Below are 18,783 nucleotides of genomic sequence, written 5' to 3' on the forward strand. Positions count from 1 at the left end.
ATGATAAAAAGACAAAAGGCGCTGGAGTAACTCATCGGGTCAGGCAGCATCTCTGGAGATCAGGACCCTTCTTCAATGTCACCTATCCATGTTCTCCAGCGATGCTGCCTAAACAGCTGAGTTACTCCAGCACACGGTGTCTATATTTGTAAATCAGCGTTAGCAGTTCCTTGCGTCTGTGAAATGGAAAGCCAACTCACACCAAGGATTGGTAATTGTTCAGCTGGCAGCAGCCACAGATCAAGTTGTGGATCGCACGGCAGGGTGGGGCAGCTTTTCAGAGAATGGCACAAGGGGAGAGTTGGGTCTGTGCGGCTATGATCAACGAACACACACGCAACTCAACGACACACGACCAGAGCGGTCTCTGATGGTAGGAACTAGAAGATGTCGACAGACCAAATTACTTAACCCAGGAAATGTCTGGCCTCTTTACTGTGAATAATGATGGAGCATGAAAAATAAAATGAGATGCACTGTGTTTTTAGGAAACAATTGTATAAATGTTTGAATTTTTTTTTTAAACGAGGCAGTGGGATATTCTTGAGATTGGTATAAAGAGGGAGCTGGGTTGATTGGGGGTTGGTACAGGCTAATGGAAAGAGGGCAGGAGCCAAGGAACCTGTTTGATTTTAAATTCTCCAGGGATAAGTGACTTGGGATACAATTAGTTTAGAAATACAGCATGGAAACAGCCCCTTCGGCAAGCCGAGTCCACGCCAACAATGATCACCCATGATGTGAACAACCTGTGGCAGAATGAGAGCTGCTCTTCGTCCTGCCTCCCCTTCAGAAGCAGATTTGTTCCCAGAGCCTGCACAGCTGGGCCAGGGACCAGACAGGACCAACCTACTGGACGAAGGAACGAACGAACAGAGAGATGGGCTGGAGCCCACCGCGTGCCCCATGGGGGAGGGGGTGTGGGGGGCAGAACAATAACCAGGCTGCAGTCGTACGGTGCAGACAGCTTTATCAGTCAATGACAACACAGTTGCCTTTATCAAACAGCTCCATGGCCACGAAGACCACCACAGGCTTAGCATCATAGTTGCCACACCTCCCAAACGATTGCCAGTTTCAATCGATAAGAAGCGGAAGCAGTGTCGGTCCTTGGGAGAAGGAGGGTCTCGTAAGCGAAGGTGAGGTCAGCGGCGGTATGCTCCAAAAGCCACAAAGCTGAAGAGGATGGTGATGCCGACCAGGGAGATGGTGGCGGGCACGGTGAAGAAGTGGCGATAGTTGATCTGGTAGTACCACAGTATGGAGAGCATGAGGAAGAAGAGGGGCAACATGAGGCCCCCGATGTTGAGGGTGCTGTCCGTGTTCTCGGCGGCCTGGCTGCCGGCCGGCGACTGCGGCGTGGCGTTCTGCGAGATGTGGCAGTGGACCACGCAGTTGCTGCTGATGTGAAGCGAGGAGAGCGTCTGTGTGTCATCTCCCAGCAGCTGCCCCTGGTATATGAGACGCACCTGGTGCTCCTGCTGAGGGAACTGAGTCCTGACGGCGGGGGGGGGGGGGGGGGGGGGGGGTGAGAGAGAGAGAGAGAAAGAGAGAGAGAGATAGAGGCGGATTAACGATTGGCAGCATCGAGCATAGCACCAGCTGCCACAGGTTTATTCTGTCCACTGGGCTTTGGTATCAGTGCATTGTGCTCCTCATAGAGTCAGAGCCATACAGCACTGAAGCAGACACAATGTGTAGGTGCTGAGGATGCTGGTTTAATCCGTAGATAGACACAAAAAGCTGGAGTAACTCAGCGGGTGAGGCAGCATCTCTGGGAAAAGGAATCTGAAGAAGGGTCTAGACCTGAAGCCTCACCTATTCCTTCTCTCCAGAGATGCTGCCTGACCTGCTGAGTTACTCCAGCATGTTGGGCCTATCTTTAGCACTGAAGCAGGCTCTTTGGCCCATCTCGTCTGTGCAACCAAGGTGCATCACCAAAGCTAATCTCATCTGACCGCATTTGTCCCATATACCTTTGTCCGCATGGGTAAGTTAGGCCTAAGCGCTGTATGACTCTCTGACCTCTCAACCTTTCATATCCCTGTCCAAATATCTTCTAAATGTTATCATACCCATCTCAACCACTTTGCCTGGCAGCTTGTTCCATATAACCAACACCTTCTGTGCCTCTCGGTTTCCTATTAAATCTGTCCCCCCTCACTTTAAACCTATGCCCTCTAGTTTTTGATTCCCCTACCCAGGTTTCCGTGCATCAACCCCATCTGTTCCCCTCATGATTTATACCACATCTATAAGATCACGGCTCAGGCTCCTGTGCTCCAAAGACAAAGCCTACCCAACCTCTCCCTATAGCTCAGCCCCTCGAGTCCTGGCAACATCCTCGTAAATTTTCTCTGCAAGACAGCGCCTTTACAACCTCAGGCAGCTGATGAAATTCAAAGTCTCTCTTAGGATCCCTCAGTGCTTCTACTCAGGGGCTGTAGAAAGCATCTTGTCCGGCAACATTATAAACTGGTTTGGGAACAGCTCTGCCCAGGATAAGAAGGCTCTGCAGAGAGTAGTGCGTTCGGCCGAATGCACTATGGGAACTACACTCGCCCCCCTGCAGGAACTATACATCAGAAGGTGCAGATCCAGAGCCAGCAACATTATGGGGGACCCCTACCACCCCAGCAACAGACTGTTCCAGCTGCTACGGTCAGGCAAACGCCTCCGCTGTCATGCTGTGAAAACTGAGACAGAGTTTCTTCCCACAGGCCATCAGGACTGTAAACTCTTATCTCACCAGGGACTAATTTACGGTTGTGTTGTGTCTTTTTAAAATTGTTGGGGTTTTTTCTAATATGTAAATACTGATTCTGTTCTATTCTGTTCTGTAGTTTTTTTGCACAATCCGCAGGCATTGACACTTTCATTTCACTGCACATCTTGTATGTGTATGTGACGAATAAACTTGACTTGACTTGACTTGCTCACCAACTTTCCAGCTAAACAACTTCCTTCCTCTCGCAGGTGACCAAAACTGAACACAGTACTCCTAATATGGCGTCTGAAGAAGGGTTTCGGCCCGAAACGTCGCCTATTTCCTTCGCTCCATAGATGCTGCTGCACCCGCTGAGTTTCTCCAGCAATTTTGTGTACCTATGGCCACAACAATGTTGTGTACACGCAACAAGCAACCCTGTGCATGTGTGCTGTGTAATGGAGAGTGCTGCGAGTTTACTGCCCAATGAGCAAGTCATTCTAAACCCTCGCTCTCTGCATCGAACATTGACAAGAGATCCCACGGACACAGAGCCCGCGTGGCCGAATCTGCGGCCGGTGTCGCCATGGTTAATCACAGGACATTGGCCATGTTCCAGAGCAGAACACGCAATGATGGCTCCGAGCTACTGTGAGATGCTTTGTCTTGCATGCTCTCCAATCATAGAAACATAGAAAATAGGTGCAGGAGTAGGCCATTCGGCCCTTCGAGCCAGCACCGCCATTCAATATGATAATTGCTTATCATCCAAAATCAGTACCCCGTTCCTGCTTTCCCCCCAATATCCCTTGATTCATTTAGCCCTAAGAGCTGAATCTAGCATTCTCTTGAAAACATCCAGTGAATTGGCCTCCACTGCCTTCCGTGGCAGAGAATTCCACAGATTCACAACTCTCTAGGTGAAAAAGTATTTCCTCATCGCAGTGCTAAATGGCCCACCTCTTATTCTTAAACTGAGACCCCCGGTTCTGGACCCCTCCAACATCGGGAACAGATTTCCTGCATCTAACCTGTCCAATCCTTTAAGAATGTTATATGTTTCTATATGATCCCCTCTCATCCTAAATTCCAGTGAATGCAAGCCCAGTCGACCCATTCTTTCATCATATGTCAGTCCCGCTATCCCGGGAATTAACCTGATGATCCTACGCGGCACTGGAATAGCAATAATGTCCTTCCTCAAACAAGGAGACCAAAATTGCACACAATACTCCAGGTGTGGTCTCAACAGGACCCTGCACAATTGCAGTAGGACCTCCTGGCTCCCAAACTCAAATCCTCTTGCAATGAAGGCCAACATGCCATTAGCTTTCTTCACTGCCTGCTATACCTGCATGCTTACCCTCAGTGACTGATGTACAAGCACGCCCAGGTCTCGTTGCATCTCCCCCTTTCCCATTCAGACAATAATCCGCCCTCCTGTTTTTGGCACCAAAGTAGACAACCTCACATTCATCCACATTACACTGCATCTGCCATGCATCTGCCCACTTACCCAACCCATTCAATTCATCCTGCAGCCCCATAGCATCCCCCTCACAGCTCACACCGCCACCCAGCTTTGTGTCATCCACAAACCTGGAGATGCCACACCCAATTCCCCTGTCCAAATCGCCAATATTTACTACAAATAACTGGGGTCCCAGCACCAAGCCTTGCAGCACCCAGTCGACAATACAAGCCCAGTCGACTCACTTTGTCTTTTTACCATAGGTCAGTCCCTCCATCCTGGGAACTACCCTGATGAACCAACACTGCACTCCCTCAAAAGCAAGAATGTATTTACTCAAATTAGGAGACCAAAACTGCACACAATTATAGAATTTTTCGAGGATGTAACTAGTAGAGTGGATAAGGGAGAACCAGTGGATGTGTTATATCTGGACTTTCAGAAGGCTTTCGACAAGGTCCCACATAAGAGATTAGTATACAAAATTAAAGCACACGGTATTGGGGGTTCAGTATTGATGTGGATAGAGAACTGGCTGGCAGACAGGAAGCAAAGAGTAGGAGTAAACGGGTCCTTTTCACAATGGCAGGCAGTGACTAGTGGGGTACCGCAAGGCTCAGTGCTGGGCCCCCAGCTATTTACAATATATATTAATGATTTGGACGAGGGAATTGAATACAACATCTCCAAGTTTGCGGATGACACGAAGCTGGGGGGCAGTGTTAGCTGTGAGGAGGATGCTAGGAGGCTGCAAGGTGACTTGGATAGGCTGGGTGAGTGGGCAAATGCATGGCAGATGCAGTATAATGTGGATAAACGTGAGGTTATCCACTTTGGTGGTAAAAACAGGAAAGTAGACTATTATCTGAATGGTGGCCGATTAGGATAAGGGGAGATGCAACGAGACCTGGGTGTCATGGTACACCAGTCATTAAAAGTAGGCATGCAGGTGCAGCAGGCAGTGAAGAAAGCGAATGGTATGTTAGCATTCATAGCAAAAGGATTTGAGTATAGGAGCAGGGAGTTTCTACTGCAGTTGTACAGGGTCTTGGTGAGACCACACCTGGAGTATTGCGTACAGTTTTGGTCTCCTAATCTGAGGAAAGACATTCTTGCCATAGAGGGAGTACAGAGAAGGTTCACCAGACTGATTCCTGGGATGTCAGGACTTTCATATGAAGAAAGACTGGATAGACTCGGCTTGTACTCGCTAGAATTTAGAAGATTGAGGGGGGATCTTATAGAAACTTACAAAATTCTTAAGGGGTTGGACAGGCTAGATGCAGGAAGATTGTTCTCGATGTTGGGGAAGTCCAGAACAAAGGGTCACAGTTTAAGGATAAGGGGGAAATCTTTTAGGACCGAGATAAGGAAAACATTTTTCACACAGAGAGTGGTGAATCTCTGGAATTCTCTGCCACAGAAGGTAGTTGAGGCCAGTTCATTGGCTATATTTAAGAGGGAGTTAGATGTGGCCCTTGTGGCTAAAGTGATCAGGGGGTATGGAGAGAAGGCAGGTACAGGATACTGAGTTGGATGATCAGCCATGATCATATTGAATGGCGGTGCAGGCTCGAAGGGCCGAATGGCCTACTCCTGCACCTATTTTCTATGTTTCTATGTTAATACTCCAGGTGTGGTCTCACCAGGGCCCTGTACAACTGCAGTAGGACCTCCTTGCTCCTATACCCAAATCCTCTCGCTATGTAGGCCAACATGCCATTTGTTTTTTTCACTGCCTGCTGTACCTACATGCTTACTTTCAGTGACTGATGTACAAGGACACCCAGGTCTCGTTGCACCTCCCCTTTTTTAAATCAGACACTGTTCAGATAATAATCTGCCTTCATGTTCTTGCCACCAAAGTGCATAACCTCACATTTATCCACATTTTACTGCATCTGCCATGCATCTGCCCACTCACCCATCCCATCCAAGTCACCCTGTATCCTCATAGCATCCTCCTCACAGTTCACACTGCCACCCAGCTTTGTAACATATTTGTTATCAGATCAGATAATACTCTAGGTAAATACAAACAAGTCAAACTCAAGTACAAAAAGTTGTGGAAAGGGGAAGATACAGAACGCAGAATATAGTTCTTAACATTGTAGCTCATCAGTTCCAGAGAAAGTGTCCAATATCCACTATGGGACCAATATTCTGCCAGGGAAATTTCCCAATGTCCGTAATGAGTTATAGGTGAACAGGACAGTATCCCATCTTATCGAAGGACTGTTCGGAAGTCCAATAAGAGAGGGGAAGGAGCTGTTTCAGAGTTTGGTGGTGTGCAGTTTCAAGCTTCTACCAGAAGGGTGAAGGACTGACTGCGCTGGGACAAGTCTTTCATTCTGTTGGCTGCTTTTCCGAGGCAGAGTGTAAATGGAGTTGATGGTGGGAAGTCTGGCTTGTGTTCACAATCTAAGGGGTGTGTTCCTGACCCCTAATCTACTGCAATATAGGCCTTATATTTGTTTCTAAATCTGCTCTTTCTCTGTAGCTGTAACAATATATGTTTCCCCTGAAAATGACAGGATGGTGCAGAAGGCATTTGGCACGCTTCCCTTCATTGGGAAGGGCATTTAGGACAAAGAATGGGACCTCATGACGTAGCTGTACAAGTCATTGGTGAGACCACACTGGGAGTACTGTGTGCAGGTTTAATAACCCAGCTGCAGGAAGGATGTCATTAAGTTGGAAAGGGTGCAGAAGAGATTCACCAGGATGTTACCTGGGCTTGTGTTATAGGGAGGGGTTGGATAGGCTGGGAGTATAGGAGTCTGAGGGGTGACCTTATTGAGGTGTACAAGACCATGAGGGGCATGGATAAAGTGAACGCTCAGTCTTTTTCCCAGAATAGAGGATTCTAAAACGAGAGGGCACAGGCTGAAGGTGAGAGGGGAGAGATCTCTCAGAGGGGAGTCCGTCCGTATCTGGAACGAGCTGCCACAGGAAGCTATAGAAGCGGATCCAATGACAACATTTAAAAGACATTTTGACAGATAGATTGATAGGAAGGGTTTCGAGGGGTATGGGCCAAATGGGACTAGTCCTGTATGCCAATGGTCAGCAAGGACACGGTGGGCCGAACAGCCTGTTTCCGTGCTGAATAGATTGGATTCTACATTGTTTCCGTTCTCTCTGCGCCATCCATTGCACGCTGCTTTGGTTTTGACTGTACTCATGTCTGGAAGGTTTTTTTTTTAAACCTCGATAGCACCCAAAACAAAGCTCCTCATGTATCTCGGTTCACCTTACAATAAACAGGGCAGGACCTGAGAGCGGAGGAAAGCCCCTCATTGCCTCTCCCCGCTGAGCCTGCTGTCTATCACATAATGCAGGGCGGTGGGTGGAGGGGCAGTGGACACAGGGCAGGGAGGTATGGGGCAACAGGCAAGGGGGGTGGGAGATGTGTTGTGATGTGTCGCCTCAAGCGTACACTTCATATGCCGATGGCAGGTGGAACAAGGCTGGGTCGGGGGGGGGGGGGGGGGGGGGGGGGTGGTGACATTACCTCTTAATGTATCCGATCGTCTGTTCAGGTCTGACCTGAATGATTCTCTCGGTTTCATTCAAAAACTTCAATCTCATCAGCATGGGGCTGTCCGGGGCACAGTCAGTGTGCGGGGGCTGTTCCCCCTCGTCGTCGCCAACCCTCGCCGCGCTCCCTCGCTGCCGTACCTCTACAGGCACATCGTCAGGAAACGTGTTCTCAGCAGCACCGGCGGCCGGAGACGTCTCCTCACGTTCAGCCACAAATTGTCGCTCCGTGTCACTCCTCTTCTCTTCCTCCTGCCTCTCCCCCTCCACTCTGTCCCCCTCCCTCTCCTCTCTGTCTCTCTGCCTCTCTCCCTCCTCATCATCTCTCCGCTGCTCTCCACCCTCTCCGTTTCTTTGTTTGTCCCTCTCCGCTTCGTCCCTCTGTCTCCCACCCTCCTCTCCGTCTGCCTGCCTCTCCCCCTCCACCCCATCGCTCTGTCTCTCGCCCTCCACATCCTTCTTCCTCTCCACCCGGTCTCTCTGCTTCCCTCCCTCCTCTCCATCACTCCTCCTATCCCCTTCTCTCCCCGGCACCCCCTCCACTCCGTCCCTCACTCCCTCCCCCTCCACTCCATCCCTCCCCGTCTCCCCCTCTGCTCCGACCCTCACTCCCTCCCCCTCCTCTTCGTCCCTCTCACCCTCCGCTTTGCTCCTCTCCGCTCCGACCCGCACACTCTCCCTCTCCACTCTGTCTCCGTCCCTCTCCCCCTCCACTCCGTCCCTCTCCCTCACATCCCTCTCCTTCACCACTCCGTCCGTCTCCCTGACTGCTCCATCCCTCTCCCCCTCCACTCCGTCCCTCTCCCTCTCCCCCTCCACTCCGTCCCTCTCCCTCACATCCCTCTCCTTCACCACTCCGTCCCTCTCCCCCTCCCCCTCCGCTCCATTCCTCTGCTGCTCGGTATTGTGTTCTGGTGTGCCGGCCTCTGGCTGCGGAGAGCCCCCTTGGCACGAGGGGCAGGCGGAGTCGGATTGCTCAGTGGAATCCGTGGAAGTGGACTGTGTGGGCGGCAGGGTCTGCTCCCCTCGGTCGACGGTGCGTGTGGAAGCCCAGGCCAGGGCGAGGACCATCATTATGAAAACCAGGCTGAAGAGAAGAGTCACCTCATCCCCCACTCCTTCGATCAAAGCCATGGTGCGGGCCACAGACTCCCCTCTCACTCAGCTGGGGGGGCGGGGGCTGCAAGAATCAAGCACAGAAACAGTGAGAGACACAGAACTGGACCACAAGCTCATAGGCAAGCAGGTGAGAGCGAGGACATGCAGCCCAGCCTGTCACGCAGACCAGACTCCCCACCGTCGACTCCATCTACATATCACTGCCTCGGGAAAGCAGCCAATGTAATCACGGACCACTCACAACCTGGTCATTCCCTCTTCTCCTCTCTGCCAATGGGCAGAAGATACAAAAGCTTGAAAGCACGTACCACCAGAATCAAGAACAGCTTGTTCTCTGCTGTTGTCAGACTCCCATAAGCTAGTGTGTAGTTTGTACTGATCTTCCAACCTACCTAACTGCAGACCTTGCACTTCTTATTAATTAGCAAGTTCTCTATAACACTATATTCTGTACACTGGTATTTTTCTCTTTGCACTACCTGTTGTACTTGTGTACAGCTTGATTGTACTCGTGTTTGGTACGATTTGACTCAGCAGATCAGACAGTATCTGAGGAGGGAATGGATAGCTGATGTTTCAGGTCAGGACCCTTCTTCAGACCGATTCATAAAGATACAAGATACATTTATTTGTCACATGTACCAATTGGCACAGTGAAATGTGTGGTCGCAATGAACTAAAGATATATTAAAAATCTCCCAATCCCTCTGTTTTTCTCTATAGCTGTAACACTATATTGTACGCTCTGTTTAGTTTTTCATCTGCACTCTCTCTTGTACTTCTGTACAATATGATGTGACTGGATAGCACACTAACAAAGTTCTTCTGTGGGTCAGGCAGCATCTGTGGAGAAAAGGAATAGATGGCCCGTTAGGTTACTCCAGCATTTTGTTTCTATCTCCGGTGTAAACCAGCATCTGCGGTTCCTTCTACACAACAAAGTTTGTCGCTGTATTGCGGTATCAATACCAAATGTATCAAACCCCAAATATCAGGTGGTAATGCTGTATCGAGAGCTCTAACTTTCAGCAGAGTTTTATACACAGTGTTTATGAAGGAACTGCAGATGCTGGAAAAGCAAAGGTAGACAAAAGTGCTGGAGAAACGCAGCGGGTGCAGCAGCATCTATGGAGCGAAGGAAATAGACAACGTTTCGGGCCGAAACCTTTCTTCAGACTGAGTTTTATACACAAACTGGAGGGAGAAGAAAGAGGGTGATACTCAGTTTCCTTGTTGTCCGGTGGCGTGATGGGAGCAGAGGAATGCATGGGACATTGCAAGTTTCAGAGGGTGGGCGAAACTACAGCAGATGCAGTTTACTGTGGGGTAAGGCAAGCCATCTGTGTTGGACATCTGCGAGAAAGATCAGAATGATTCCAAATGACCAGCAAACCGGAGTGGATCGAGAGATTTATGGGTCTATATACAGAAATCAGAGAAGGTACAAAAAAATTGGAGAGCTGATGAGATCACAGCCTAAATATTAAGAGACCTGGAAAATTATGTTGGTTATCTGAAGGTTTTAATTTGACGCAATCTGGAGTAATTTTATTCACCACAATTCAAGAATGGTACATTGACTCTGGAAAAGGATAGGGGTCACAGGTGTGGAAAAACAAAGGATTACAAATATAGCATGGGGTTGAGAGGGAAAAATAGATCACTCATGGCTGAATCGCAGAATACACTTGATGGGCCGAATGGCCTAATTCTGCTAAACGAACATATGAGCAGTGCAGTACAACAACAGGCCCTTTGGCCCACAACGTATATGCTGAACATAATGCCAAATTAAACTGATCTCCTCTGCCTGCTCGCGATCCAGGTCCCTACACATCCATGCGACTATCTAAAAGCCTTCTCCACCCCACTATTGTATCTGCCTCCACCACCATCCCTGGCAACATGTTCCAGGCACCTTTGTCCATTTATGTTATCCAGTTCCTTCATAAGTTTGTCCACACCCTGTGTGGACAAACTTGCCCAGCAAGTTCCTTTAAACTTCCCTCTCATCTTAAAGCTATGGCCTCTAGTATTTGATGTTTCCACCCTGTGAAAATGTTCTCACTGTCTACCCTATCTATGCCATTACTGTTGCATTTTGAGTGAGGAAGTGTTCTTCCAGTAAGTGTTAATACTTTCTACACCTACCCATCTCACCCATGAGGATGCTTAATTGAGTTTAATTTAAGGACCTAGGGTTAGGGTTGGGGTTAGGGACCACAGATGGCTGTAAAATATTCTTCCTTCAATGCATGGATTTTAAACATTAATACATTAAACTTAATACAATAAAATCAATTGTGCAAATGAAAAGATGTCTGAGTTGTTCAGTTTTATTTATAGATGTATTGGTCCGCTTCCAGATGCAATCACCGTCTCTATAACTTTCACAGGGATGGATTCAGTGAGTGTAGACTGAACTCCCCTCTCCCTCCCTCCCTCCCGCCCCCATCCCTCCTTCTCCACTCCCCCTATCCTTCTCCCCTCCCCTCTCCCCCTATCCTTCTCCCCTCCCCTCTCCCCCCCACCTTCTTCCCTTGATAAAACAAACCTTAACACCCTTCCCCCCTCTTCCTCCCTTCTCCCCGCTCCACTCTTCTCCCCCTTCCCCACCCCCCCCCTCCCCCTCCCTTCTCCAATTCTCCAACCCCCCCCCACTTTCCCCAACGCCCCCCCCCCCCCCCATTTGTGGACCCAGCCTGTGACAGCTAGATCCCACTAATAGTACTGCACAACGGCCACATCATCTGTTTTAGTAACATTGACTATGGGATAAATGCAGACTTTGGGAACAACACCACCCACCTCCCTTCCCTCCCCTCCCCCCCCTCCCCCCCTCGCCTTGCTTCAAAATGGGTGGTGGGTATTTAGACTCAGTGACCGGAGCAGGTGGGTGGTACTGGTATATTGACAACTTTGCCTGTACCCAGATGAAAAGCCCACTGCCTCTGGGGGTTTGGAGAGACCACTGGAAGAGAGATCTCCCTCTGGGACAACTCGTGGCCAATAGTTTAGTTCCCATGAGGAGCAGGCAGAATATTGGGGGTTCGTCCAACTCCTGGGGCCCCTGTGTCACATTTAGTCCAGAGATACAGTGCCCTTCGGCCCACCGAGTCCGCACCGACCAGCACACTATCCCACACACACTAGGGACAATTTATAATTATACCAAGCCGATCAACATAGAGTTAGGGTTAGGATTACGGTTAGGGTTTGGGTTTCCTCCCGCACTCCAAAGGTGCACAGGTTTATATAAATTGTCCCTAGCGTGTGGGATAGTGTGCGGGGGATCGCTGGTCGCAGGCTGGGTCCACAAATGGGGGGGCGTCGGGGAAAGTGGGGTGAAGAATGGGGGGAGATGGGGAGAAGGGGAAGTGAGGGGAGGGGGTACGGTGATTGGATCTGGAAGCGGACCAATACATCTATAAATAAAACTGAACTGAACGAACATGGCGGCCAAATCTCCCACAATTCAAAGCGAGGGAGAAAGTGCCCAGCACCGACCAGTTGCCGTTGCAGTGCGCATGCGCAGGGCGGCCGATGATGTGCTGGCCGTGGTTGCGCGCATGTGCAGGGGGACGTGCAGGCCACAGCAATGCGCATGTGCAAGGCGGCCTGCCGTGCCGGCGGATGAGGAGCCAGCGGAGCCCGGCGGCCCGGATACGGATAGCGGGGGGAGATGGAGAGAGATAGAGAGGGGGGGCCGCCCAGAGTTGAACTGTAGGTGTCCTGCCTTGGCCGGAGGCCCCCCTAGACCTCGAGGCCCTAAGCTTAAGCTTGTCTAGCTTATAGGTAAATCCGGCCCTGTGGAGGAGGTAGTTGAGGCAGGTACTATCGCAACGTTTGAGAAAAATGTAGACAGGTACATGGATAGGACAGTTTAGAGGGATAGAGGCCAAATGCAGTCAGGTGGGACTAGTGTCGATGGGACATGTTGGCCGGTGTGGGCAAGTTGAGCCAAAGGGCCTGTTTCCACGCTGTAAGACTGTTATCCCACTTTCTCGTCCACTCCCTACACACTAGGGGCCTAATTAGGGGACAAATCCGCACGTCTTCAGGATGTGTGAGGAAAACTGGACCCAGAGGAAGCTCACACGGTCACAGGCAGAACTTGCAAACTCCATGCAGGGCGCAGTTTCTCTTTGTCTAGTCTGTCACAGCACTCCTTTATGCTAAATTTAATTGAATAGAATCATTGTTCAACACAATTTGTGCAACCTGACCTTAAAATGTATCCACTTAATGCAAGGGTAAAGCAGATGAACTTAGAGCCCATATTAGTGCATGGAACTATGATGTTGTGGCCCTTATGGAGACTTGGTTGCTGGAGGGACATGACTGGTAGCTCAGTGCTCCAGTGCCTTGATGCCTCAGACATGATAAAGAGCGAGGGAAAAGAGGTGGGAGAGTTGCTCTACTAATCAGGGAGGCTGTCACGGCAGCACTCAGAGAGGACATGCTTGGAGGGTTTGTCCGCTGAGGTGATATGGTGGTGCTTAGAAATAAGAGTTTCTAAGCACTCTAATGGGATCGTACTATAGGCCCCAAAAGCAAGCGGGAGATAACGGAACAGATATATAGACAGATTACAGTGGAGTTCAGTTTATTGTCACATGAGAACAGCTTTTGTTGCGTGCTAATCAGCCAACGGAAAGAAAATCCATGATTACCATCGAGCTACTATCAAAAAAATGCCAAAGCAACAGGGTTGTCTTAGTTCAATTCAATTCAATTCAACTATTGTCATTGCACAAATACGAGTACAGGTACAACAAAATGCAGTTTAGCGTCTGGTCATAGTGCAAGATAGTAGAAATAAAAATACTGGTTAAACAATGTGTGCACTGTGGATGAATTAAACTGGTACATAGGCAAATAAATGTATACAAATGGGAGAGTATAAAAGATAGCTAGCGACGGGACTGTGAGTTCAGCAGTGTAATGATGTTATTGAAAAAGCTGTTCCTCAGCCTGCTTGTGCGAGACCTGAGGCTCCTGTACCGCCTCCCTGATGGGAGGAGGGCAAATAGCCCATGGTTAGGGTGAGAGGGGTCCTTGATGATTTTCCCGGCCCGACTCAGACACCGTTTGTGGTGGAGGGCATCCATGGCAGGGAGCGGGGCACCGATGATGTGCTGAGCGGTTTTCACCAACCGTTGCAGTGCCTTCCTGTCAGCTGTGGTGCAGCTGCTGTACCATACCGTGAAGCAGGTGGTCAGGATGCTTTCGATGGTACAGCGGTAGAAGTTGGACAGGATCTGGGGGGACAGGTGAGCTTTCTTAAGCCTCCTCAGAAAGTAAAGGCGCTGCTGCACCTTTTTGATCAATTTGGTGGTATTGAGGGACCAGGACAGATCCTCTGAGATGTGTACCCCGAGGAATTTGTAGTTGGAGACGCGCTCCACCTCAGGTGACTTTAACCACAATTCTGTCTAGATTAAAAGGTATTAGCTATATAGGGAGATTGGACAAACATGGATTGTTTTCTCTAGAATGTCGGAGGCTGATGAGATACCAGACAGAAGTATATTAAAATTATGAGGCATAGATAGCCAATGGGTCTGAGGAATGAGGAATGTACTTGCAATAAAGAGAATGCTGCATCAGCTGATCAAGTCAAGTCAAGAGAGTTTATTGTCATGTGTCCCAGATAGGACAATGAAATTCTTGCTTGCTGCAGCACAACAGAATATAGTAAGCATAAATACAGAACAGTTCGTTTAAGAAGGAACTGCAGATGCTGGAAAATCGAAGGTAGACAAAAGTGCTGGAGGAACTCAGCGGGTGCGGCAGCATCTATGGAACGAAGGAAATAGGCAACGTTTCAGGCCAAAACCCTTCTTCAGACCACAGAACAGTTCAGTGTGTCTATATAGCATAGACCATATTTATACACATAAATAAAACAGATAAAGTGCAATAGGCTGTTACAGTTCTGAGTTTGTTTAATGGCGAGTTTAATAGCCTGATGGCTGTGGGGAAGAAGTTGTTCATGAACCTGGATTTCAGGCTCCTGTACCTTCTACCTGATGGCAGGGAAGAGATGAGTGTGTGGCCAGGATGATGTGGGTCCTTGATGACTCTGGCAGCCTTTTTGAGGCAGCGACTGCGATAGATCCCTTCGATGGTGGGGAGGTCAGAGCCGATGATGGACTGGGCAGCGGTCACAACTTTCTGCATTCTTTTCCGCTCCTGGACGCTCAAGTTGCCGAACCAAGCCACGATGCAACCAGTCAGCATGCTCTCTACTGTGCACCTGTAGAAGTTCGAGAGAGTCCTCTTTGACATACCGACTCTCCGTAATCTTCTCAGGAAGTAGAGGCGCTGATGTGCTTTCCTTATAATTGCATCAGTGTGCTGGGACCAGGAAAGATCTTTGGAAATATGCACGCCCAGGAATTTGAGGTTCTTGACCCTTTCCACCATCGTCCCGTTGATATAAACAGAATTGTGGGTCCCTGTCCTACCCCTTCCAAAGTCCATAATCAGTTCCTTCGTTTTGCTGGTGTTGAGAGCCAGGTTATTGTGCTGGCACCATTTGGTCAATCGGTCGATCTCACTTCTATACTCTGACTCGTCCCCATCAGTGATCCGTCCCACAACAGTGGTGTCGTCGGCGAACTTGATGATGCAGTTCGCACTATGACCGGCTACGCAGTCATGAGTATAGAGTGAGTAAAGCAGAGGGCTGAGCACGCAGCCTTGAGGTGCTCCCGTGCTGATTGTTATCAAGGATGACACATTTCCACCAAAACGGACAGACTGTGGTCTGTGAATGAGGAAGTCGAGGATCCAATTGCAGAGGGATGTGCAGAGACCCAGATCTGAGAGCTTGGTAACAAGCTTGGAGGGGATGGTCGTATTAAACGCCGACCTGTAGTCAATGAATAACAGCCTGACATATGAGTTTTTGTTGTCCAGGTGGTCCAGAGTGGAGTGGAGAGCCAGTGAGATCGCATCCACCATTGATCTGTTGTGGCGGTAAGCGAACTGCAGTGGGTCGAGGCTCTTGTCGAGGTAGAGTTGATACGTGCCATAATCAACCTCTCAAAGCACTTCATAGAGTTATACAGCATGGAAACAGGCCCTTCAGCCCAACTCGTCCATTCTGACCAAGATGCCCATCTACGCTAGTCCCATTTGCCCACATTCGGCCCAAATTCCTCTAAACCGTTTCTATCCATGTGTCTGTTCAAATATCGTTCAAATGTTGTTATAGTACCTGCCTTAACCACTTCCTCTGGCAGCTCTTACCATACACCCACCACCCTTAGTGCGAAAATGTTGCCCTCAGGCTCTTTTCCCTCTCACCTTATAACCAGATTGATGGAGAGATTCAGGAGACTTGGCCTGAACTGTTAAATTTGGGTTGATGAGAAACTCTATATAAAATTCATACAGACTTGACTTAACCTGCTTGTCTGGAATGGGGAAATTCAAAGCAGCAATCAATAGACTTTTAGATATTAAGAAGTTTGGGATTACAGCATGAAAATGCACTGAGGCAAAGAATTAGTTTTGATCTTTTGGAAGAATGTGCTGGTGCTGGAGAGGGTCCAGAGGAGGTTTACGAGAATGATCCCAGGAATGAATGGGTTAACATATGATGAGCATTTGACGGCTCTGGGCCTATACTCGCAGGAGTTTAGAAGGATGAGAGGGAACCTCAATGAAACTTAACGAATAATGAAAGGCCTGGATAGAGTAGATGTGGAAAGGATGTTTCTACTCGTGGGAGAGTCTAGGACCAGAGGAATGTTCCTTTAGGAAGAGATGAGGATGAATTTATTTAGTCAGAGGGAGGCAAATCTGTGGAATTCATTGCCACCAGAAGGCTAAATCCGTGGATGGATATTTTTAGGGCAGAGATAGATAGATTCTATCTGGTACGGATGTCATGGATTATGCTGAGAAGGCAGGAGAATGGGGTTGAGAGGGGAAGATAGATCAGCCATGATTGAACGGCGGAGTAGACTTGATGGGCCGAATGGCCTAATTCTGCTCCTACCATTTATAAACAAAACCTTATTGAATAGCAAAACAGGCACGAATAGACCAGTCACGTTTTCATTACTGCTTGAGTTCCAGTTGGAATGAATGTGAGAATTTATTTTTAAAAAGATTTGTGCAGAGAACTTCAGAAAGGACATTGATTACTTCTGTGTGTAGCATCCAACGAGTCTTTGGTCTTAACCTCAGCATCTGAAGATGTGTCGTATTATTGAGTGTGGAAATGTTCACTACACTCTTGAACGGGTTTTTATTCCCTGGACTTCCAATTGTTCATTGTTTAGTTTAGAGATACATTGTGGAAACACGCCCTTCGGCCCACCGAGTCCACGCCAACCATCATGTTCTGTTATAATTTATAGTCACACAGCCTTTCAGCCCATCGAGCCCACACGACCTATTTAAACAAATTCCATTTTATTCTCTCCACAATCCACTAATAGCCCTCCAGGCTGCACCCTTCAATTACAGTGGATGTAAAGTGGCCAATTAACCTCCGGACTCTCACATCTTTGGGATGTGGGAGAAAATCTGTGACAGGTGCAAGGAAAACATGCAACCTGCACACAGACGGCAACAGAGGGGGATGAATCCTAGGTTGCTGGACCTGTGACGCTGCTTTAAAATGTGACTGGCTCATTAAAGAGAACTGTTTCTATTTCACCGGTCTGCTGCACATCCCAAAGGACCTCACACCTGAACACATCTCATTAATGTTCAGTTTTCCACCCACACTACGTGAGGAGAAGAAACACAGGTGACAAACAAGACCAGGGCAGCTTTAGGTAGAAGCTGATTAATGGCATACAACACACACCAACAAGAGGGTCTAATGAACTGCCTATGCCATTCAATGGCGTTACCAGCCAGCTCCCACCATTGGTGCAATTGACCAGGTCTCTGCTTCACCAGCCAAGTGAATACTGTGGCTCCAAGCTTGAAAGGACGTATCACTAGATTCAGGATCAGCTTCTTCCTCTATGTTATCAGATTACTGAACTGATATTGGTATTGGCTTGATACTGGTTAATTATTGTGTACCGAGATGCAGTGAAACGTCTTGTTTGCGTGCCACCAATAAATCATACCATACACGACTATAATCAAGCCACAAGTACAACAGATAATGCAAAGAGAGAAAATACGTGGGCAGAATGTAGTGTTACAGCTTGACAGTTGCAGAGAAAAAATGCAAGGCCTCCAATCTGCTGGGGCGTAGTCCTGATCTTCCAGCCTACCTGAGTGCAGGCCTTGCACTCTTTCTCTGTAACTGTAGCACAAGAATGCTGTAACAATGATTCTGTGCTCCCCCATACCCATGTCAGGGTGAGGGATCTCCCCACTGTCCCCGAGTCAGGGATCTCCCCCCAACTATCCCCGGGTCAGGGATCTCCCCACCATCTCCTCCAAATGGAGCGCTCTCAGACCCCCTCCAGGCCGGGGTAGAGGCTCCTACTATCGGCCCAGCCCCGCATCCCAGGCACGCCCCATCCCGACGCTGTGTTACTCACGGCGGCTCCGTGGTCCCCGTTGGCCGTGGCCCAGGCCTCAGGCTCGGCCTCCACAGCCACGCAACCGCAGGCTAGCTAGCGTCCACCACGCGTCATCACGCCGGCTCCCCGACGCCAGCACGCCCGACAGCGGCCGTCACTGACCCTGACGTCGGCCGTCACTGACCCTGACGTCGGCCGTCACTGACCCTGACGTCGGCCGTCACTGACCCTGACGTCGGCCGTCGCGCGTGAGTGTGTTGGAAGGAACTGCAGGTGCTGGTTTACACCGAAGATAGACAAAAATGCTGGAGTAACTCGGCGGGCCAGGCAGGATGGCTGCGCTTGGATTATTCCCCAGGGGCGACGCTAAATAGCGGCCCCGCACCGAGTTAGCGAGCAGTGGCCGAGTTGCTGTAACCGGGCAGCACAGACATGAAGTT

The 18,783-nt window shown here is 49.2% G+C and overlaps 1 protein-coding gene and 1 long non-coding RNA gene across 2 annotated transcripts; both read right to left on the bottom strand.

The window, feature by feature from the left end:
* Positions 1–954: 954 nt before the first annotated feature.
* Positions 955–8,852, bottom strand: tmub1 (transmembrane and ubiquitin like domain containing 1). Its single transcript, XM_033020409.1, has 3 exons — positions 8,639–8,852; positions 7,693–8,236; positions 955–1,497 (listed from the first exon to the last, which is right to left on the bottom strand). Exons 1-3 carry the CDS (start codon positions 8,850–8,852, stop codon positions 1,146–1,148), a joined length of 1,110 nt encoding a protein of 369 aa, XP_032876300.1. The 3' UTR covers positions 955–1,145.
* Positions 8,853–16,904: 8,052 nt separating this feature from the next.
* Positions 16,905–18,483, bottom strand: LOC116972476. Its single transcript, XR_004411811.1, has 2 exons — positions 18,362–18,483; positions 16,905–17,247 (listed from the first exon to the last, which is right to left on the bottom strand). It is a non-coding gene; the product is annotated as an uncharacterized LOC116972476 (long non-coding RNA).
* Between the last annotated feature and the right edge of the window lie 300 nt (positions 18,484–18,783).

The sequence above is a fragment of the Amblyraja radiata genome, chromosome 4 (genome assembly GCF_010909765.2).
Source record: "Amblyraja radiata isolate CabotCenter1 chromosome 4, sAmbRad1.1.pri, whole genome shotgun sequence".
Classification (NCBI taxonomy): Eukaryota; Metazoa; Chordata; class Chondrichthyes; order Rajiformes; family Rajidae; genus Amblyraja; species Amblyraja radiata.

Bases quoted from the DNA above. Each gene is read 5' to 3' on its own strand.
- tmub1 (XM_033020409.1), bottom strand. From the start codon at position 8,852: ATGGCTTTGATCGAAGGAGTGGGGGATGAGGTGACTCTTCTCTTCAGC. The intron at 8,237-8,638 runs GCACACCAGAAC...CGGGGAGAGAAG, and splicing joins CTCTCCGCAGCCAGAGGCCG to GGGATAGGAGGAGTGATGGA. The intron at 1,498-7,692 runs GTAATGTCACCA...CCCCGCCGTCAG, and splicing joins ACGATCGGATACATTAAGAG to GACTCAGTTCCCTCAGCAGG.